Source organism: Diabrotica virgifera, chromosome 2, assembly GCF_917563875.1.
Source record: "Diabrotica virgifera virgifera chromosome 2, PGI_DIABVI_V3a".
In the NCBI taxonomy this organism is placed as follows: domain Eukaryota; kingdom Metazoa; phylum Arthropoda; class Insecta; order Coleoptera; family Chrysomelidae; genus Diabrotica; species Diabrotica virgifera.
Window position 1 is genome coordinate 69,157,864 of NC_065444.1, and position 23,218 is coordinate 69,181,081.

Genomic DNA, 23,218 nt, shown 5'->3' on the forward strand with positions numbered 1-23,218 from the left:
TATTGGGCGAATATCAGGCAGGATTCAGAAGTAATAGGTCGACGACAGACCAAATATTTGCGTTAAAAGAAATCCAAACTACGTGCTACGAACATAAAATAGCAGTATACGTCCTGTTCGTCGACTTTAAACAGGCCTATGATACGGTAAAGCGGCAACAGATGTACGCACTAATGAAAGAAATGGGCATACCAAGTAAAATCGTCAGGATGGTAAAGATGACTATGGATAACTCCACAAACGAAATAGCATGGAAGGGACATAAATCAAATAATTTTGAAACAAAGGAAGGATTAAGACAAGGAGACCCACTATCAACGACTCTTTTTAATGTAATACTGGAAGGAATAATCAGGAAAAGTAAAATAAGCACACAGGAAACGATTTTCAAAAATGGCCACCAATGTATTGCATTCGCAGATGATCTAACATTATTATCGACAAGTAAGAAAGAGCTAACAAAATTAATGAGCAATATAATAAAACAAACCAAACCTTTTGGTCTTCTCATAAATAAGGAAAAGACAAAATACATGATAATGGGAGAAACAGATAAAGAAAATGAAGACAATTTCACATTGGAGATAGAAGGAGAAAATGTATGCGCATTTAAAAGAGTTTCAGAATTTACATACCTGGGTGTAAAAGTAGATGAAAAGGGACATGGGGAAGGGGAAATAAAAGCAAGAATAGCAAAAGCAAACAAAAAGTATGGAGCATTGCGTCCATTAATGAAATCCAAAGATGTGTCAAGAAAAACAAAAATAAGAATCTACAAAACAGTTATCAGACCTACAGCTACATATGCATGTGAAACATGGGTGCTTAAAAAATCAGAAATAGACCTTTTAGAAAGATGGGAGAGGAAAATACAACGAGCAATATATGGAGGCGTGAAAATAGACGGTCAATGGAGAAGAAGAAATAATAAGGAACTTGAAGAACTATATAATGAACCAAAAATAACGACGGCAATCAAAGCACAGAGAATCCGATACTTAGGACACATAGAAAGAATGGGAAAGGCGAGAATGCCAAAAATGGTTCTATTACGTAAGCCAATACAAAAAAGAAGAATAGGAAGACCAAGAAGGAGATGGAAGGACAGCGTATATGAAGACTTAAAACAAAGTAATATTGTAAACTGGAAAGAAAAAGCTTTGGACAGAAAACAATGGAAGGAAGTGAAGAAATGTATGGAAAGACTATAATGTTAAGTGTAGTATTAAGTGTTTTATACAAACAAATGTAATATTGTATATATTATAGTAGTATAGGATATAGCATTATATATAAATATGTAATAGTAATTGTAAGGAAAAATTAAATCTTTCAGCCCTAGGCCTTCACGGCCTGTTGAGCTTAATAAATAAATAAATAAATAGTTTAAAAATCGACCTGTCCGAGCGTTTTGCTTATATTCTTAAAATAAACAAGTTAACAGGGGGGGGGCAACACTTATTCCACCCACCGCACTGTATATCAGCCCCGATGACATGGGTTATGTTTTGTGGATTATTGGCATAGACATGCCACTTAATAAAACCCCACAAAACAGTGTTAAATCTCACGATCCCGATGGTCAGTTCACATCACCTCGACGTGAGATGACCATACGCGGAATGTACATGTGGCATGGGCTCTGTGGCACATAGTGCTGTCCTATTAATACCACATGTCGTTAGTGTCCATATCATCCAATTTATAACCAAGAACTTGGTAATCATTGACCTATAGTGCTCGCTGTTGGCGGTAATGGTCTGGCCAACGTTGTTCTTAAATAAATATGTAAAATCTAACAATAAAACACTGAAAACTTTCGTTTTAAAAACTTCTACAGTCTCGTATCAACATTGTTTCGAGAAGGTAGTGTTTTTGGTGCGATCAAGCGATTAGGTTAATTATTTTATAATTGCTATCATTTTTAGTACTTTATTTGTTTATTTTGTGGAAATTCACAAGTAAGGTAAGGTAACTTATTATTATTTAATATGAGGTAACGATTCGGGCGGTCCACAAGGACAGCCCGCTTTGGAATCTAAACAAACAACGGATATGGAAACAACAGTTGAAAGGACGTATGACTTAAGTAACAAATTTTCTGCTAGAGATGTAGGGCCTTATTGTGTATTTTTAGAGAGTACAAATAAAAACATAGGCAAGCTTTTTCCGGTTAGAATAGGTTTTTATCTCCAGCAGGTAGGTGAATTTAAAAAAGACATTATTGATATCAAACCTGTTGGCTTAAAACGTGTCAAAGTTATTTTTAAAACCTTCAATATTGCAAATTCGCTAATTAATCATAAAATTATTACTTCTAATGAACTAATTGCATATATTCCTAAATTCTTCAACCATAAAAAAGGCATAATTAGAGAGGTTGATCTTTTACGGAAGATTTTATTTTAAAGGCGATATAATCCAATAGTCCAGTCACAGAGGTTAAACGTTTAACACGGAAAATAGTTGATAATAATACAAATAAAATCGAATATGTAAAGAGACAGCTTGTTGTTCTAACTTTTGCAGGTAATAAAATCCCTGATTGTGTCAAAATTAACATGATAAATTTTCCTGTCGAGCCGTATATACACCCGGTAGTACAGTGTTTGCAGTGCTTGCGCTTTGGTCACGTTCAGTCTCAAAGAGACAGCTTGTTGTTCTAACTTTTGCAGGTAATAAAATCCCTGATTGTGTCAAAATTAACATGGTAAATTTTCCTGTCGAGCCGTATATACACCCGGTAGTACAGTGTTTGCAGTGCTTGCGCTTTGGTCACGTTCAGTCTCAGTGCAGGGGTACACCGCGTTGTAATCAATGCGCTAAAGATCATTCAAAAGATTTAAGTTGTGATACAGATGAGGTATACTGTGTTCACTGTCAAAACAGTGGGCATCCTTCTATTTCTAGAGAGTGTCCTGTGTATAAAAAGCAGTTTGAGATTTAAAAAATAATGGCCTTCGAAAGTATATCTTTCAAAGAAGCTGAATTTATCTATCTTAATCCTTCGTACGCTAAAATAGCTACCAACAATAGATTCGCCATATTTAATAACTTAGAAAATTTCCCAGAACTTCCCACTTCTACAAACAATGAATCCAGTTATTTATTATCTAATTCTAAAACTAATCGAACCAGTTCATATGCACAAGATTCCACACAGAGTAAGAAACGACGAAAATACAATTCTCCTCCAGTTTCTCCAACTTTGACTCCTACCATTTTGCCGGTGCCAAAGCAAAGAATAGATCGTCCTCATACTTCAATTCTACCAAACCCTTACCGTGACGAATTTATGACATTGAATTTTATTAACGTTTCGACGCCCAAATCGGGTGCCGTTGTCAAAATACAAAATACTACTAATGGAAACAAAAATGTTGTTGCTTAGTAAAAAAATTGTAATTTTAAAATGTAATTAATAAAATGTAATCGAATGAACTATCTTTCAGTAAAGTCGTCCCAGGAACGCAACTCATAAATATTGGCAATATCATTTTAAAGTCTTCTACTTTAAAATGTATCATATGTATCTGAATTGCCGATATAAATGAGTCAAATTAAATAAATTATTAGAAGAATTTTTTTACTAAGCAACAACATTTTTGTTTCCATTAGTAGTATTTTGTATTATGACATTCAAAGACAAAATAATTAGCCAAATATCTACTTTCGTCATAGACACAATAAAAAATCCAAAATCGGTAAATGATAATAACATTATTAGTTTTATTAATTGAATATTTGATAAAGTGAGCAATAGTGAAGATATAATATTAGAAAATAGCAATTATAACATAACCCAAAATGACAGAACAAATCAATAAAAACATAGTTCGAATCCTACAATGGAATTGTAGATCTCTTTTGTCGAATCAAGCGAGTTTATTAAATTTTTTAAATACGACGTACTGTGATATCTTAGTCTTATCAGAAATATGGCTAAAACCGGGTTACGATTTCCGTCTAAAAGGCTATAACTCTATACAAAATTGAGGAATGATGGTTATGGAGGTGTTGGCATTTACATCAGTAATCAATTTAACTACAAAAATACCGATTAATTACAACTTTAATTCTGGTATAGAAGTATGCGCAGTTCATATTCCTAAATTAGATGTAAATATTGTATCAATTTATAAACCGCCAGACATAAAAGTAAGCAAAGAGGATTGGTCTAATCTGTTTGAACAATTTGCTGTCTCTACCATTTTCTGTGGTGATTTCAATGCTCACCACAGCTCATGGGATCCAATTCTAGATGATAAAAATGAGAAAATTCTAGTAGAAGCCATGGACAATTTTGATTTAGTAACTCTAAATGATGGTACGCCTACCCGAATGTCACCTAACGGTCGTAAATCTGCAGTAGACTTAACAATCATATATCCTCATCTAGCTGATAAAATATCATGGGAAGTAACATTGGATACTCTGGGTTCAGATCATTTCCCAATTACTATTGAAATTCAGACAAATTATTCGTCAATTCTAATTAATCCCACGACTAAGTGGAATGATTTACGGGCAAATTGGCAACTCTTTCAGAATAATATAGAAGCAAATTTTGCTAAAACCCCACTAAATAATTTTAAAAACAATACGGAAAAAATAGCATTCCTTTTTGATTCAATTGCATCGGCAGCTTCCGGTTCCATGCCAGAAAAAAAAAACCATTTACACCACGTACCAATTTGCCTTATTGGTGGGATGAGGAATGTAAAAATATGATATCGAAGCGCAAAGAATATTTACAAAAATACAAAAAACTGTCCAATTTTTAAAATTACATAGCTTATCAAAATATAGCTGCTAAAACTAAACAACTCTTTACACAAAAACGCAAGAATAGTTTCATATCATACGTAAATCAACTGAATAGAAGTACACCAATTAAAAAAATATGAGATGTGGTTAGATCTATTAGCAATAAATCCTTTTCCAAAAAAACGCTTCCTCTGTCTGAAGACTTAATAAGTAAAATATTAGATAATTTAGCTCCGGCATCTGTTTCTAATTTTCTTTCGGAAAATAAAGATAAAAAACCTTTATATTATGAAAAGTCTGATTACATGTCAAAACCTTTTAATATTTCTGAGCTTGATTTAGCACTTAAAACTTCTCGCAGTACGGCTCTCGGATTAGATGGTTTCACTTATAAAATTTTATGTAGTCTTCCACAGGTTGCAAAGCTATACTTACTAAATATATTTAATGATTGGTGGATGAAGCAAGACTATTCAGAACAAATTAAAGATATTATCATATGCCTCATTCCTAAACCACAAAAAGAGTTAAGTTTACCTTCATCTTACCGACCAATTTCTTTAATGTCATGCTTTACAAAAACGTTTGAACGATTGATCAAACTTAGGTTAGAACATTTTGTTGAAAGTAACGCTTTATTACCGAGTGGTTTTAAAAAAAAATGAATACTTGCTCTGCTTATTTATTGATTTAAAAGGAGCATATGATGTGGTAGATTTGAAGATTTTGTTGAAGAAAATGATTCAAATGGGTATTAATGCCAAAGTATCAACCAATATCTTGTATATGTTCAAGGATAGAAAAATATATGTTCGAGACTACAATAACATATTACATGGACCACGCGTTATATACAATGGTCTGCCTCAAGGATCTATTCTAAGTCCTTTACTTTTTAATATATATACAGCTGATTTGCATGATCTGTTGGATGACAATATTAAAATAATACAGTACGCGGACGATATTTGTCTATATGTCACCCATAAGACATATGATCTCTGTTTGCAAAAAATGAACCATGCTGTGAGTTGTTTAAAGAGGTGGCTTTCCTATTCTGGTTTTAGTATATCGTCTGATAAATCGGTCCAACTGTGCTTTACTAGGCACAGATTACGGACACAAGATTTTATTACTATCGATGATTATACTATACCTTCAGTTACTAGTTATAAGTATTTAGGCATTGTCCTGGATAGTAAATTGCTATGGACCAATCATATTAGCTATATTAAGCAAAGATGTGAGAAAGGTCTAAATTTACTCAAAGTTATATGCAGAAAAATTTGGGGAGCTCACCCTAATACGTCTCTCATGTTATATAGAGATTACATAAGATCGATTGTGGATTATGGGTGTACACTATACGGATCAGCTTCTACCAGTAACTTAAACATATTGGATCGCATCCAATCTAAAGTACTTAAGTTATGCTTGGGCGCGATGTTGTCATCACCAAATCATGCAATTCTTGCTGAAGCTCAAGAACCTCCTTTATATCTTCGTAGACAGTATTTAGCTGCAAAACATATGGTTAAATATTGGGACCGTGCAAGTTCGGCAAAGCGACCTCTATTTCTACGCTCTGTACTTTTATTCGCACTTTTAATTATATTGGCCAATTATATTAGTCCTGGTTGCTGGATAATTGTCAAGGCCATAGTCCAAAAAAATAATAAGAAGAAAAAATAAGATGCAGGTTATGTTAGGCAAACGTAAACAATTGTATGTAGTATATAAAATTAGTTATTAAAATGCAGTACTGCAAGCAAAATACAATTAATTAAATTTACCTTTATATAATAATTGCATATCATATCAATATTGTGGAGCAATATATAATTTTCCTGCTTCAATGACAGAAGGTATGAAATATACGTCAATTTGACAATTTCAATTGACAATATGAATTATTTAAGATAGTTGCAATATTTCTCCGCGACTCGCGCACGGTCGTTTCTCGTTTCCCTTCCAAGTACTTGCACACCGCGAATAGGTCATGTAATATGTATTTGTCTAACAAAATTAACTTAGTTAATATTGAAAATCTCACCAATCGTTACTGGTCAAAAAAACGTTCCCCTCCTTTGGCTGATGCTTGTATTGATACCTACCCCTATGAAAAGTGGATTCATAACCACAGTAAATACCCACTTTACGAATGCAAATATGACACCTTAATTGTTAAACCGAGGGTCATATTTCCTGAGTATTCAAATCTATCATCCTTAAATAATGTGATCTTGAAATCCATTTTGGGAGCAAGACGGATCAAAGACTAGGGACAGCTCGGGTTTTGCCTTTTATGTACCATCCACTGGTCATACACAGCTGCATCGTGTGGCCGACTTTACTTCTATCTTTACAGCCGAGGCATTAGCAATTAAAAAAGCGCTGCAATGGTGCTTAGAAAATCAGGTTCAGAAAATTGCTATTTTGACAGATTCTCAGTCAGTACTATTGGCATTACTTTCTCACCCAACAAAACATTATAAGAACATTATAATATATGACACAAGGAAAATTATTCAATACCTGGGAAAGCTTGATAGAAAAGTTCGTTTCATTTGGGTGAAAGGACACGCTGGTATTATTGGCAATGAGCATGTAGATATAGCAGCTAAAGACGCATGCCATTTAGAGAATATTATCTATGAAACAGACGCAAACGATCTTTTAGCGATTTTCAGAAATAAAATCAGAAGCGATTGGGAATCATTATATACAAGTATTAGTGAAAAATCGCAAAGTCACTATTATAGGATACATAAAGATTTGCCAAAGAACATTCCTCATCTCACCTTCCCTGTATCCAGACGATATTCCTCAATCATTACTAGGTTGAAATTACATCATGGCCGTTTCCCGGCACACTTACACAAAATAAATATAATAGATTCGCCTTTATGTTCTTGCAATAATATGTCGATAGGCGACTTAAACCATATATTTTTCGACTGCACTAAATATACACTTGAAACATTGGAACTAATGACGGAATTAAATCATATAAAATTTCCTCTTCCAGTAAATATTTCAGCACTCCTTGCTTCATTTGATAAAAGAGTTTATGACATATTAGTTAATTTTGTGATTAGGACTAAAGTAGATATTTAATCTTTCTTACGTTATAGTCTGTGGCAAATAGACTTTGTCTGATGCCAAACATACACACACACACACACACACACACACACACACACACACACACACACACACACACACACACACACACACACACACACACACACACACACACACACACACACACACACACACACACACACACACACACACACACACACACACACACACACACACACACACACACACACACACACACACACACACACACACACACACACACACACACACACACACACACACACACACACACACACACACACACACACACACACACACACACACACACACACACACACACACACACACACACACACACACACACACACACACACACACACACACACACACACACACACACACACACACACACACACACACACACACACACACACACACACACACACACACACACACACACACACACACACACACACACACACACACACACACACACACACACACACACACACACACACACACACACACACACACACACACACACACACACACACACACACACACACACACACACACACACACACACACACACACACACACACACACACACACACACACACACACACACACACACACACACACACACACACACACACACACACACACACACACACACACACACACACACACACACACACACACACACACACACACACACACACACACACACACACACACACACACACACACACACACACACACACACACACACACACACACACACACACACACACACACACACACACACACACACACACACACACACACACACACACACACACACACACACACACACACACACACACACACACACACACACACACACACACACACACACACACACACACACACACACACACACACACACACACACACACACACACACACACACACACACACACACACACACACACACACACACACACACACACACACACACACACACACACACACACACACACACACACACACACACACACACACACACACACACACACACACACACACACACACACACACACACACACACACACACACACACACACACACACACACACACACACACACACACACACACACACACACACACACACACACACACACACACACACACACACACACACACACACACACACACACACACACACACACACACACACACACACACACACACACACACACACACACACACACACACACACACACACACACACACACACACACACACACACACACACACACACACACACACACACACACACACACACACACACACACACACACACACACACACACACACACACACACACACACACACACACACACACACACACACACACACACACACACACACACACACACACACACACACACACACACACACACACACACACACACACACACACACACACACACACACACACACACACACACACACACACACACACACACACACACACACACACACACACACACACACACACACACACACACACACACACACACACACACACACACACACACACACACACACACACACACACACACACACACACACACACACACACACACACACACACACACACACACACACACACACACACACACACACACACACACACACACACACACACACACACACACACACACACACACACACACACACACACACACACACACACACACACACACACACACACACACACACACACACACACACACACACACACACACACACACACACACACACACACACACACACACACACACACACACACACACACACACACACACACACACACACACACACACACACACACACACACACACACACACACACACACACACACACACACACACACACACACACACACACACACACACACACACACACACACACAAAAACTTCTACAACATTTATTATAACTTAAAGTCACTACAGCTGTTTCGACAGAGTGCCTTTCTCAAGTGATTTATTTTACTATGTGTCTGCATTTTAAAGTCTCTAACTGAATAGGTTGAGGAGTGGGGAGCTGTTTGTCTCAAGTTGGTCATTCAGAATTATATCTGTATTTTTTAATTTATTAATTTTCATAGATTCTAATAAATATAGCTTCTTCTTCTTAACGTACCCTATCAAGTCCCCTTGACGTTGGCGATTAACATGGCGAAACTGTCTCTGTCTCGAGATATTCTAAATAGTTGCTCTGCTTTCTTTATATTCAACCAATAGGTCTGTTTTCTACCAATTCCTCTGCGGCCTTCGATTTTACCCATCATAATAAGTTGAAGAATATTATATCGATCTCCCCTTACTACGTGTCCAAAATAGGCAATCTTTCTACATTTGATATTATCAAGCAGCTCAAATATAGCTTAATGCCTTTATTTTGAATATGAAGAATTATTTGGAACTGTTGTTCATTAAAAGAATGATTATGATCTAGAAGGTGAAGTGCATACGTAGATTCTGTTTTTCTATTGTTGAAAGCCCTTTTGTGTTCTGCTATCCGTTTGTCAAAGTTTCTGCCAGTTTGACTGATGTAAATTTTGGGACAGTAATTACATTTCAGTTTGTAAACACCACGCTGTATTGCTTTTTCTTTTGGCTCTTACTGTTCGTATGTATTTGCTTAAGTTGTTGTTAGTTATGAAAGCTGGTGTTATTCCTTTCTTTTTTATGTGTTTGGCTATTTTACGTTAGGCAAGATATCAACAAAAATGACCAAACAGATAAATAAAACATAAACAACAACAATATTTTAATTTTAATTGAGGTTTTGTACATATTTGACTTGTATTTTATATTTTTAAAATGAATAAACAGTGCTGAGTATCCGCTGGGAGCGTTTAACTATGGTTATAGGTCACGAGGTACTCTCTAGCAATTTTTAGGACGTTCATATGTGCATCTTTATGTCATTTACAAAAACAAGAAATTATTTGTTTAGATGATTTTTCAAGAAGTTTTGCTATTAATTATGTGCTAGTGTATTAATACATTATTAGAAATTTGCTATAAATATTCTATATGGTATTTTACAATATTAATTGGGAAATAAGATACAATTTAAGTTGGAAATTAATTTTATTGACGTTTCAACTTCCACTTCGGAAGTTGTTATCGAAATACAAAATATTAATAAATTAAACAAAAATGTTGTTGCTTAGTAAAAAATTCTTCTAATTTAATTTAATCTGACAAAACCGGTTGAGCTATGCAAAAGAAATTTGGTACCTAGGTTTTAAGAGGTAGTTATTTCACATTTTTTGACATACAACTAAAAATTTTATAAATACAAAAATAGACGGTTTAGTTTTGATTTAAATCAAAACTAAACCGTCTATTTTTGTATTTTTACTAATGCCATACTCTGTATAAGAGTACAAAGACTCGTTTCATATAGTTTCTCTGAACCGCATTTTTGGAATATTTCCCAGCGGTGCCTGTTGATATTTTGATATCTAGGTCAACAGAAAACTAGAATCGAGTCGCCATTTATTTCACTTATTCCCCGTTAGAGGGCGTTCTAACCTTACTCCGGTATAGTTTTATTGTATACCGAGAACTACGGAAGTTTTGATTTAAATTTGTCTTCTTGCATAGCCTCCTTGACAAAAGGTAGACCTAGAAATAGCGCTATCGGGGGATGGCAGGAGACGGATTTAAATCAAAACTAAACCGTCTATTTTTGTATTTTTACTAATGCCATACTCTGTATAAGAGTACAAAGACTCGTTTCATATAGTTTCTCTGAACCGCATTTTTGGAATATTTCCCAGCGGTGCCTGTTGATATTTTGATATCTAGGTCAACAGAAAACTAGAATCGAGTCGCCATTTATTTAAAAATTTTATATTCACCAATGGCGTGCATACAGGTAATATGACCCGTATGCACGCCAATGGTGAATATAAAATACATAAGTGTATGTCAAAAAATGTGCAATAAATGCCTCTTAAAATCCACCAAATTTCATTTGCATATCTCAACTGGTTTTAGAGCAATAAATAAATCGTCAGTGTGTAAGAAAAAATTCAACATCCTGTATCTCGGAAACGAAGCATTTGCAGACATGTTTATAAATCAAACGGTCATTATTTTTTTCATATTTGCAGAATTACCCCTTAAAGTTTGTCGCACTTATTTAGAAACACCCTGTATTGATGAAGAACATGGCTCGTTGTCAAAGTACCTAACTTTTAAATTATCCAACATAAGTGAATGAGTCAAAAAGCAGAATGTTAAGAAAGATTAAGGCTACAATTGAGTTTTAATTTCAATATTTTTTAAATGCTAGAATATTCCACAGGGTGTTACGAACTTTCAGGAAAAAACGCATTATTATTGTTACACCCGGTATACAATGACATTTACCTGTTCAGCAACACTATTCATCATCATCATCAATCCGTACTCGTCCACTGCTGGACATAGGTCTCCCTCAGCTCTTTCCATCTTTCTGTTTTGTGCGGCTTGCATCCAGTTGCCGACAATACACTTCAGATCGTCAGCCCATCTGGTTGGTGGTCGTCCTCTGCTCCGTAGTGCTTCTTCTCGTGGCCTCCACTCGACAATACGTTTTGTCCATCGGTTGTGTGACAATCTGGCGACGTGTCCTCACCAATTCCACTTGAGCGACGCGATTCTTTCGCCGGCTTCCGTTGTTTTTGTTCTACGACGTATTTCTTCGTTTGGGATTCGGTCCCTCAGGGAGACACCCAACATCTGGAGCTCCATAGCCCTCTGAGTTATGCGAATCTTGTTCACTATCTTTTTTGTGAGTGTTAATGTTTACGCTCCCTAAGTGAGTACAGGCAATACACACTGGTCAAAGATTTTCCTTTTCAGGCATATGGGTAAGTCCGATTTAAATACATAGCTCAGTTTACCAAACGCTGCCCAGGCTAATCATATGCGACGTGGGAGCTCGCACGTCTGGTTATCTCTTCTCAACCGAATTTTCATGTCCCAAGTACTTATAAGATGCAGTCTGCTCAATATTCATTCCATCAACAACAATATTACGATTTAGCACTAGATTAGTCATTATTTGCGTCTTGTTGATATTAATCTTTAGTCCGACCTCTAAGGAAGCGTGATATAACTTGTTAAACATTAGACTAAGTGAAAATGGTTGAAAATGGTTGAAAATGGTTGTTGAAAATGGTTATTCATTTTTGTTAAACATTATTATTGCTCATCCATACGATCGGCTGTAAGGACGATGTCATCTGCGAATCTCAAATTACTGAGCTCCTCTCAATTTATATTGATACCATATTCGTTCAGATCTGCCTTCTTAAAAGTGTGTTCTAAAAGGGTTGTGAACAGCTTTGGTGAGATGGTATCTCCTTGCCGTACTCCTCGCTGTATACAGAATTTATTAGTTTGTTGATCAGAGAGTCTTTCGCTAGCCGTTGCATTGCGGTAGATATATTTTATCATGTTAGTGTAGCGATGGTCTATTAGGCATTCTGTCAATGCTTTTAACATTTTCTACTGGTTTATGGTATCGAACGCTTTCTCGTAGTCTGTTGTATTCCGCCGACTTCTCTATTAAGTTTTTTATTACCAGTAAGTGGTAGTTAGTGCTATATCCGGATCTAATCCCAGCTTGTTCTCTAGGCTGATAGAAGTCTAACTTAGCCTCCAGTCTTTTTTTGATAATTTTTGTGAAAAGTTTATATATGTGTGATAGCAGACTGATAGGGCGGTAGTTTTTTAGATCTGTTATGTCACCTTTCTTGTGCAATAAAACAATGACTGCATTGTTCCATTGAGAAGGGGTTTTTCCTTGGTAAATGAATTCGGTGAAAAGTTCGGCCAAAACCGGGATAATCTTATTTCCACCTTGTTTGATTGCCTCGATCACTACTCCGTCATCGCCATGGGATTTATTATTTTTCATTTCTGAAAGTGTCTTTTTAACTTCGTATGGTGTTACTTCTGGCATTAATTCTGATCCCTGGTTTGTGATTTTGGGCAGAGGCTGATCTTGCCTTGCGTTGGTGATCTCATACATTTCGCGATAAAACGATTCGACAACCTTAAGGATTTCGGCTCTATCCGTAGCAATGTTGTTGTCTTTGTTTCTTATTCTGTACATATTTTTGTTGCCAATGTTATTCGTATTTCGCGGCAAAACTTTTAAACTTTTGTTTTCTTGAATTATTTGAGTTATTTCTCTTGTATTGTTTTCTCTTATGTCTTTTCGGATTGATCGGTGGATATCTTTATTTAATTTCTTCAGTGTGGTGTAGTTGGAGTCGTATTTTTCCGTCAGTTGTCTTCTTTTACTTATTAATTCTTTGGTATTTTGGCTTAATTTTTCTTTATGGGTCACGCCCGTCGGGCAGCACTTTCTTTCGGTTTCCTTTAGTGCCTTCGTTATGAGATTATTTGCTAGTTCGATGTCTTCTATTTCGTTTTCTAAGTCTTGTATACGTCTGGTTAGTATATCTTCATAGAGGTCGTTGTTTTCTGGGGAATCCATTTCTTCTTTCGTGTTTTGAAGATCATCTTTGTTCTTTCCAAGTTGACATTTAATTGTATCCTTGCTCGGATTAATCTGTGGTCGCTTCCTATCGAAAATTTGTTAAGTACTGCAACATCTTTAATTATTTCTTTTCTATTCGTTATGATAAAATCTATCTCATTTTTGATACTGCCATCTGGGCTTATCCATGTCCATTTACGCTGAGGCTTTTTATCGAAAAAAGAGTTCATCATGGATAAATTTTCCTGGTGTAAGAAGTTGAGCAGTCTTTGCCCTCGTTCATTTCTTTCGTCGTACCCATACTTGCCCATTGCTACTTCTGCATCATCTTGTTTAAAGCCCATTTTCGCATTAAGTTGCCCATAATTATTGTGTAATATGCTGGTGTAGTATGTAATGCTGTTTGTAGGTCATCATAAAATGTTTCAATTTCTTCATCCGAGTGGCTAGTCGTTGGAGCATATGTCTGGATTTACTATTACTACAACATACTCTGGAGCAACACTATTATTACATCCATATTCTTAGAGAATAAGCCTACAACATATTAAAAAAATCACTAAAATCGGACAACAGGTTTAGGAGATTCAAGGCATCAAAAATGACCCATTTTTAAGGTGTCCCGATTTTTTTGGCCAGGAGTGTATTTCAATATTGAATGTGACAAATCAGTTTTTAAATAAACACTGAAACAATGTTATCACATGAAACACAAACTTTTCAATAATATTTAACACGATGCCAAATCTATAGATCTGTTAAAATGAGCGAATACGTTCGTCGGAACGAGTAGTTAAAAATATCCTCGAGAATTAACTTTGCGTGAACTATACGTTCAATTTCATTCATTCGTGAGCGTGTACGCTCAGGGAACGATCGTTCTCGAGAATTGACTCCCAGTATTTTTTTGTGATTCATGGTAAGTGTACAGCCAGCTACAGGAATTTTATTTTCCTCGTGGATTTTTATACTTTGTTATTAAACAAAGCTTTAATCCATTTTTCTTTGCTCCAACCTATTTTCGGATGTAGGAAAACGAAAGAATTTCACTTCACTATTTCTCCATGTAAGTAAAAAATCAAAAACTACACAAGAACCGTGATGACGCATTTTTAAAAAACAAACTTATAAGATACGTACAACCGTCCCCCACCATGAGAAGCACTGTCGAAATGTCATATCCCCTCCATGTCAACTCTGCCAGCGGATTGAAAAACCCTCTTATCTATCTATCTATTTAGTTAATCGTTAATAGTCCGTTCTTTAACGGTAAAATATTGCAAAACCTCTAAATTTTAAAGAACCGCTTGGATTGACATGAAATTTGGCATACACATAGCTAACAAGTCAAAGAATAAAAGTGATATTGTGCCAATATGTGCTTTTGCCCTGGGGGTGGTTTTCACCCCTTCTTGGGGGTGAAAAAATATTCGTCCAAAGAAAGTCAGGAAATGGATAAACTGGCCAATTGTAAGTAACTTTTGTTCTATAGAGTTTTTTCACTAAGTCAATACTTTTCGAGTTATTTGGCAGTGAATGTGTTCATTTTTTCAACAAAATAACCACGCTTTCAGACGGTTTTTCGCAAATAACTCAAATAGTAAGTATTTTGTCGAAAAAACATTTTTACGAAAAATATAGCCTGTAAAAAATTTAAAAAAATGGTGTATACATCACGTCTCTACACCTAGTAGAAGCGTTTTTAGACGGTTTTTCGACTTAAATACTAATTATTTTATCGAAAAAATACTCTTAGCAAAAATATAGCTTACAAGAAAGTGAAAAAAATAATTTATATATAAAGTCTGCAAAACCCAGTAGAAAGCACAGTTATAGCTAATGAAAAATAGGTTCATATTCGTCAAATTCCAAATGGAATACTTTAACGTGAAATAACCAAAAATGAAGCACATTTCGGGGAAAACTCATTACAACTTATTTAAAGTGTTTAAAAAAAGCTTCATTTTTGTTTTATAAAAAAAAATTCTAGCATCAAAATTAAACAAGTTACGCTCAAAATAAAGTTAGTCCCTTTTGGTTTTGGTAAAAAAATCGAGAAAATCCCCCCCCAATTAGTATCTTAAATGAACTTAATCGTTACGATTTCACAAGTTTCTTGACTCGTGTATATATTGTTTATATGATCTGTAAGTTTCGTCGGTTTAAAGTCCTTATTATTGAAAGGGCTGTAGTTAAAAGGGGTTGAACGAGTCACTGATTACGAATGTATGCAAATTTAGAAACACTAAATCTTAATCAATTTTTGTCTAACAGAAAAACAAAAAAAAATACATGATATTCAGAAAAGCAAATCTGACTTTTTTTGTTTTTCGAGATTTTTGGTATCTCTAACAATTTTTAAGTTATTTTGAAAAAAAGCATATTTTTCAAAATTTAAATTTTTAAAAATTTTACTTTGAAACCAAATTTTTTTAAACATAAGCACTTTGAATCGATGAAACTTACAGATCATATAAACACAACATAAGTAAAATAATCTGTGAAGCGGTAACGATTAATTTCATTTAAGTTGCTAATTAGGGGTTGGTCTTCCCGATTTTTTTTTGTGCAAAAACAAAAGGGACCAACTTTATTTTGAGCGTAACTTGCTTAAATTTAATGTTGTTCTGAAGCTATTTCCTTGTGGCATTTTTATGATTAATTATTTATATGGGAAATAAGCCACAATTAAAATGAAAAAAATAATTTTATTAACGTTTCGACGCCCAAATCGGGTGCCGTTGTCAAAATACAAAATACTACTAATGGAAACAAAAATGTTGTTGCTTAGTAAAAAAATTCTTCTAATAATTTATTTAATTTGACTCATTTATATCGGCAATTCAGATACATATGATACATTTTAAAGTAGAAGACTTTAAAATGATATTGCCAATATTTATGAGTTGCGTTCCTGGGACGACTTTACTGAAAGATAGTTCATTCGATTACATGAAATCAACCCCAACTCAAGAATATCCGTCACAAAAAAATCATAGCATGTGATCTGTCTTTAAAAAGACAACCACATGCAACGGTGACATTAAAATTCTAGTGTTAGAGATCTCATAGTAAATCATGAGGGAAAACCAGGAAAAACCTCGTGATACTATCCCGACATCGTAAGTATTTGGTCTTACATTTAAATTACTCTCAAAATTAATACCAAATTCTGACTTTACTATAATTTTGTTTAAATTGTAAATAATATCAATAATATATGGATATATAAGTAATACTAAAATATAAAATATGTACTAACTCGATTATTGGCTTACTAATTGTGGTATTTTCTTTCTATTGACTTCCTCTTTCAGTATGGGTATCCACATCCTACTGCATTCCACCGAGGAATTTGCGACACAATTGGTTTCGTTTAGCATAATTAGAGCCGCTTCTTTGATTTTTCTCTTTCTACTATCTGTTTCTTTCAGGACTATACTTGAATCTCTCCACTGAACTCTATATTCATTATCCCACGCGTGTTGACATATTTGAGATCTATCAAACTCTCTATTTTTAATATAAGATTGATGTTCACTTATTCTAACGTTTAATGGTCTTGATGTTTCACCTATATAAAACTGTTCGCATTCACAAGGTATTTTATAAATACAATTCTTTGTCCTTTCTTGTTCATTGTTAGGTTTAGTCTTAGATAGAATAGATCTCAATGTGTTGTTTGTTTTGAATGTTGTTGAAATGTTGAATTTATTTCCTATTGTTTTAAGTTTCTCGGATAGTCCTTTTATGTATGGTATTGATATTTTCCTCGTATTATTTCTTGTGAATGTATCAATACCATACATAAAAGGACTATCTGAGAAACTTAAAACAATAGGAAATAAATTCAACATTTCAACAACATTCAAAACAAACAACACATTGAGATCTATTCTATCTAAGACTAAACCTAACAATGAACAAGAAAGGACAAAGAATTGTATTTATAAAATACCTTGTGAATGCGAACAGTTTTATATAGGTGAAACATCAAGACCATTAAACGTTAGAATAAGTGAACATCAATCTTATATTAAAAATAGAGAGTTTGATAGATCTCAAATATGTCAACACGCATGGGATAATGAACATAGAGTTCAGTGGAGAGATTCAAGTATAGTCCTGAAAGAAACAGATAGTAAAAAGAGAAAAATCAAAGAAGCGGCTCTAATTATGCTAAACGAAACCAATTGTTACGTATTTTTTATGGGAAATAAGCCACAATTTTACTAAAAAATGAATTTATTAACGTTTCGAAGCCCAAATCGGGTTTCGTTGTCAAAATACAAAATACTATTAAAATAAAACAAACATGTTGTTGCTAAGTAAAAAAATTCTTCAAATAATTTATTTAATCTGACTCATTTATATTGGCAATTCAGACGTATATTATACATTTTAAAGTAGAAGACTTTAAAATGATATCGCCAATATTTATGAGTTGCGTTCCTGGGACGACTTTACTAAAAGATAGTTCATTCGATTACATGAAATCAATCCCAACTCAAGAATATCCGTCGCAAAAAAAATCATAGCATGTGATCTGTCTTTAAAAAGACAACCAAATGCAACGATGACAGTAAAATTCTCGCGTTAGAGATTCCATAGTAATTTCTAACGTGTAATTTTTTAATTATTTTTTAATTTTATTTATTTTAATTATTTCTTTTTAATAATTTTTTAATTCCATAGTAATTTCTAATTAATTTCATAAATTTCCCATAAAAAATACGTAATTATAAAAATGCCACAAGGAAATAGCTTCAGAACAACATTAAGAAACCAATTGTGTCGCAAATTCCTCGGTGGAATGCAGTAGGATGTGGATACCCATACTGAAAGAGGAAGTCAATAGAAAGAAAATACCACAATTAGTAAGTCAATAATCGAGTTAGTACATATTTTATATTTTAGTATTACTTATATATCCATATATTATTGATATTATTTACAATTTAAACAAAATTATAGTAAAGTCAGAATTTGGTATTAATTTTGAGAGTAATTTAAATGTAAGACCAAATACTTACGATATCGGGATAGTATCACGAGGTTTTTCCTGGTTTTCCCTCATGATTTACTATGAGATCTCTAACACTAGAATTTTAATGTCACCGTTGCATGTGGTTGTCTTTTTAAAGACAGATCACATGCTATGATTTTTTTGTGACGGATATTCTTGAGTTGGGGTTGATTTCATGTAATCGAATGAACTATCTTTCAGTAAAGTCGTCCCAGGAACGCAACTCATAAATATTGGCAATATCATTTTAAAGTCTTCTACTTTAAAATGTATCATATGTATCTGAATTGTCGATATAAATGAGTCAAATTAAATAAATTATTAGAAGAATTTTTTTACTAAGCAACAACATTTTTGTTTCCATTAGTAGTATTTTGTATTTTGACAACGGCACCCGATTTGGGCGTCGAAACGTTAATAAAATTATTTTTTTCGCTTAAATTTAATGCTAGAAACTTTTTGTAAAAACAGAAATAAAGCTTTTTTAAACACTTTAAAAAAGTTATAATGGGTTTTTCCCAAAAAGTGATTAATTTTTTGGATATTTCACGTCGAAATATTCTATTTGAAATTTGGTGAATACGAATCTATTTTTCATTGGCTATAACTCTGGTTCTACGAGATCCAGAGACCTAACGCGTACACCATTTTTTTTTTACTTTTTTATAGGCTATATTTTTGCTAAGAACGTTTTTTCGACAAAATACTTACTTTTTGAGTTATTTGCGAAAACCGTCTAAAAATGTGGTTATTTTGTTGAAAAATGAACATATTCACTCGCAAATAACTCGAAAAGTGTTAACTTGGCGAAAAAGCTCTATAGAACAAAAGTTACTTAAAATTAGTCAGTTTACTCATTTCCGGACTTATTTTGGACATATATTTTTTCACCCCAAAGCGGGGGTGAAAGTCACCCCCAGGGAAAAAGCACACATCGGCACAATATCACTTTTTTTCTTTGACATGTAAGCTACACGCATGCCAAATTTCATGTCAATCCAAGCGGTTCTTTAAAATTTAGAGCAAAAACCGTGAAAGAATGGACTATAATGAAATAATTAAAATACCTACACACTTACCGTACAGTGTATCACAACTACGTTTCTACTATCTCCCGCCAAGTACTGATAAATATCCTCGCACAATTGATACATGGAATTCAAAAGCGGAGCCCTAAACGTTTCCGGATAAGCGAAGGAACAGTCTACGATTCTGGCTTGTCCGAATTTTGAGTGGTAAGGTTTGCGGCTTAAATTATACACGGAATATTTGAAGTTCGGGTGTCTAGAGTCTAAGAACAGTCGAACGTCCTCGATGTGGTTGGTTTTGTACGTAGATTCGAATCCTTCCGATGGATAGGGCATCACTATTATTCTAGAACTTATGTAGTGGATGTCCAAGTCAGTCCGCGCCATGCTTCTGGAAAATTCAATATGTTTTTAGTAAATGAAACTTAACTAACCAGCCAAAATGATTAAAAATTTAAAATATACGAGAAAAACTTGATTAAGAGAGGAGGCATATACTTCTATGTAGTTATACACACGTTTCACCAAAGTGAAATTATGTGTTGCAAGAATTAAATGTAGAAGTTGAGTCCATAGTTCTTTACCCGTGCTGATTCTCCATGTGCCGTCTTCTTCTTGCACTGTTCTCAGTATCTTTCTCTCGAATGTTCTGAGTTGAGCTTCATCTTTTTTTGTTATTACCCAGGTTTCACAACCATAGGTTACTACGGGTCTAAGGTCTAATCAATGTTCTGTAGATAGTCATTTTGGTTCTTCTGTCTAATAATTTCGATGTCATCAATAGTATGTACGATTCCCGCTGAAAATTCGTGCATTAATTTCGCTACTTACTGAATTCTTCTGATTAGTTTCTGTGCCCAGATATGTGAAGGCATCCACACGTTTAATATGGTCCTTTTCATGGGCATTTTTCAGTGCGTCACAAATGATAGGAAAAAGGTAAGTCCGTGATAATATACATTTATAACATTTATTCTAACATGACATTTTAGTTAAATCTGACAGTTGTCACATTTTATTTGTAATTTGGCATAAAAACAAATCAATTGTAAGGCAAAGTTTTCAACCTAATAGAAATATTAATAATATTTAAAATATTACTAAAAGATTTTTAATTGAAAACTTATTGGTCCATTTCCTTGGTAACACCTCCATGGCTTCTAAAAATTGTAAACCAGATGGATGCTGAAGCGAAGAAAATAAGAGGGAATTCAACAACTTACAATTCACGACCCCGTCTGTTCAGCTGGTAAATTCCAACGGAAAATGGACCTAGTTACTCAAAGGAGTAAAGACCAATATAAAAATAAAATAAAAATTCCATTTTTATTCAGTTGCAATGCGAAGGCAAAACCGTCTTATTTTTCACTTAGAACAGGGAGCGCAAACCAGCACTCTAAATCGACGATTTTCCAAATAGAGTCGAAAATCGTCGATTTAGAGTGCTGGTAGAGTGCTCTATTTGGAAAATCGTCGATTTAGAGTGTTGGTTTGCGCTCCCTGTTCTAAGTGAAAAATAAGACGGTTTTGCCTTCGCATTGCAACTGAATAAAAATGGAATTTTTATTTTATTTTTATATTGGTCTTTACTCCTTTGAGTAACTAGGTCCATTTTCCGTTGGAATTTACCAGCTGAACAGACGGGGTCGTGAATTGTAAGTTGTTGAATTCCCTCTTGTTTTCTTCGCTTCAGCATCCATCTGGCTTACAATTTTTAGAAGCCATGGAGGTGTTACCAGGGAAATGGATCAATAAGTTTTCAATTAAAAATCTTTTAGTAATATTTTTAAATATTATTAATGTTTCTATTAGGTTGAAAACTTTGCCTTTCAGTTGCCAGATGACGCTAGACACCTACCCCATAAACGTCAGTTGCAATGCGGAGATAAGCTTTCGTAGTTTTGTCACTTCGGGCAGAGAGCAGCAAACCTACGCCTCTCTGATGATGACTCCAAATAGAGTCGAAAATCGTCGATTTAGAGTGCTGGTTTGCGCTCCCTGGTCTAAGTGAAAAATAAGACGGTTTTGACTTCGCATTGCAACTGAATAAAAACGGAATTTTTATTTTATTTTTACAAATCAGTTGTGTTTATTGTATTTATAAATTTTCTTTGATTTGTATAGTCTTATAAATTGTATAGATTATATTCGTAGATATATTATATAATTATTAAATAATTTTTTTTTTCGATTATACCGCCATATATCGACAACTAGAACAAATGTTATAAATGTCTAATCACAGACGTGTCTTTTTTCTGTCACATACAATTTAATGCGTTAGAAAGAAATCGAAAAACTGTGACGCACTGAAAGATGCCTATGAGAAAAAGAATAGATTAGTTGTCTATTGTGATATAATATTCATTGTCAGGTGTTCTTTTGACGGTCATGTACTTCCTTTTTGCTTCGTTGTCGTTATCGCGGCTTATTCCTACTAACGATAGCTACGTCGTCTGCATATGCAGTAATTTGTACTGTCTTGGTGTTTATATAGCCGGTTACATTGATTTTTCTGATGACTGGCTCAAGAACTATGTAGTTTGAATAGCATGGTTGTTAAAGCGTCTCCCTGTCTCACTTCCATGTTGATGTCAAACAGGGGGGTCAGTTCTTCATCTACTCTGACTCCCCTTTGTCAAGGGTTCAAAAGCCTATTTTAGAAATCGTATTTAACCTCCAATATTATGACAGGCGTCAGTTACCATTTCCAATCTCACCAAATGTAATAA

General features: G+C 34.7%; 1 protein-coding gene across 1 annotated transcript in view; it reads right to left on the reverse strand.

The window, feature by feature from the left end:
• LOC126880070 (cyclin-G-associated kinase) overlaps positions 1-23,218 on the reverse strand; it is a 119,181-nt gene that overhangs the window by 63,123 nt on the left and 32,840 nt on the right. Inside the window, exon 8 of the mRNA XM_050643729.1 lies at positions 20,538-20,877. Within this exon, the coding sequence (XP_050499686.1) occupies positions 20,538-20,877 (340 nt within the window). The remainder of the gene's footprint in view (positions 1-20,537; positions 20,878-23,218) is intronic.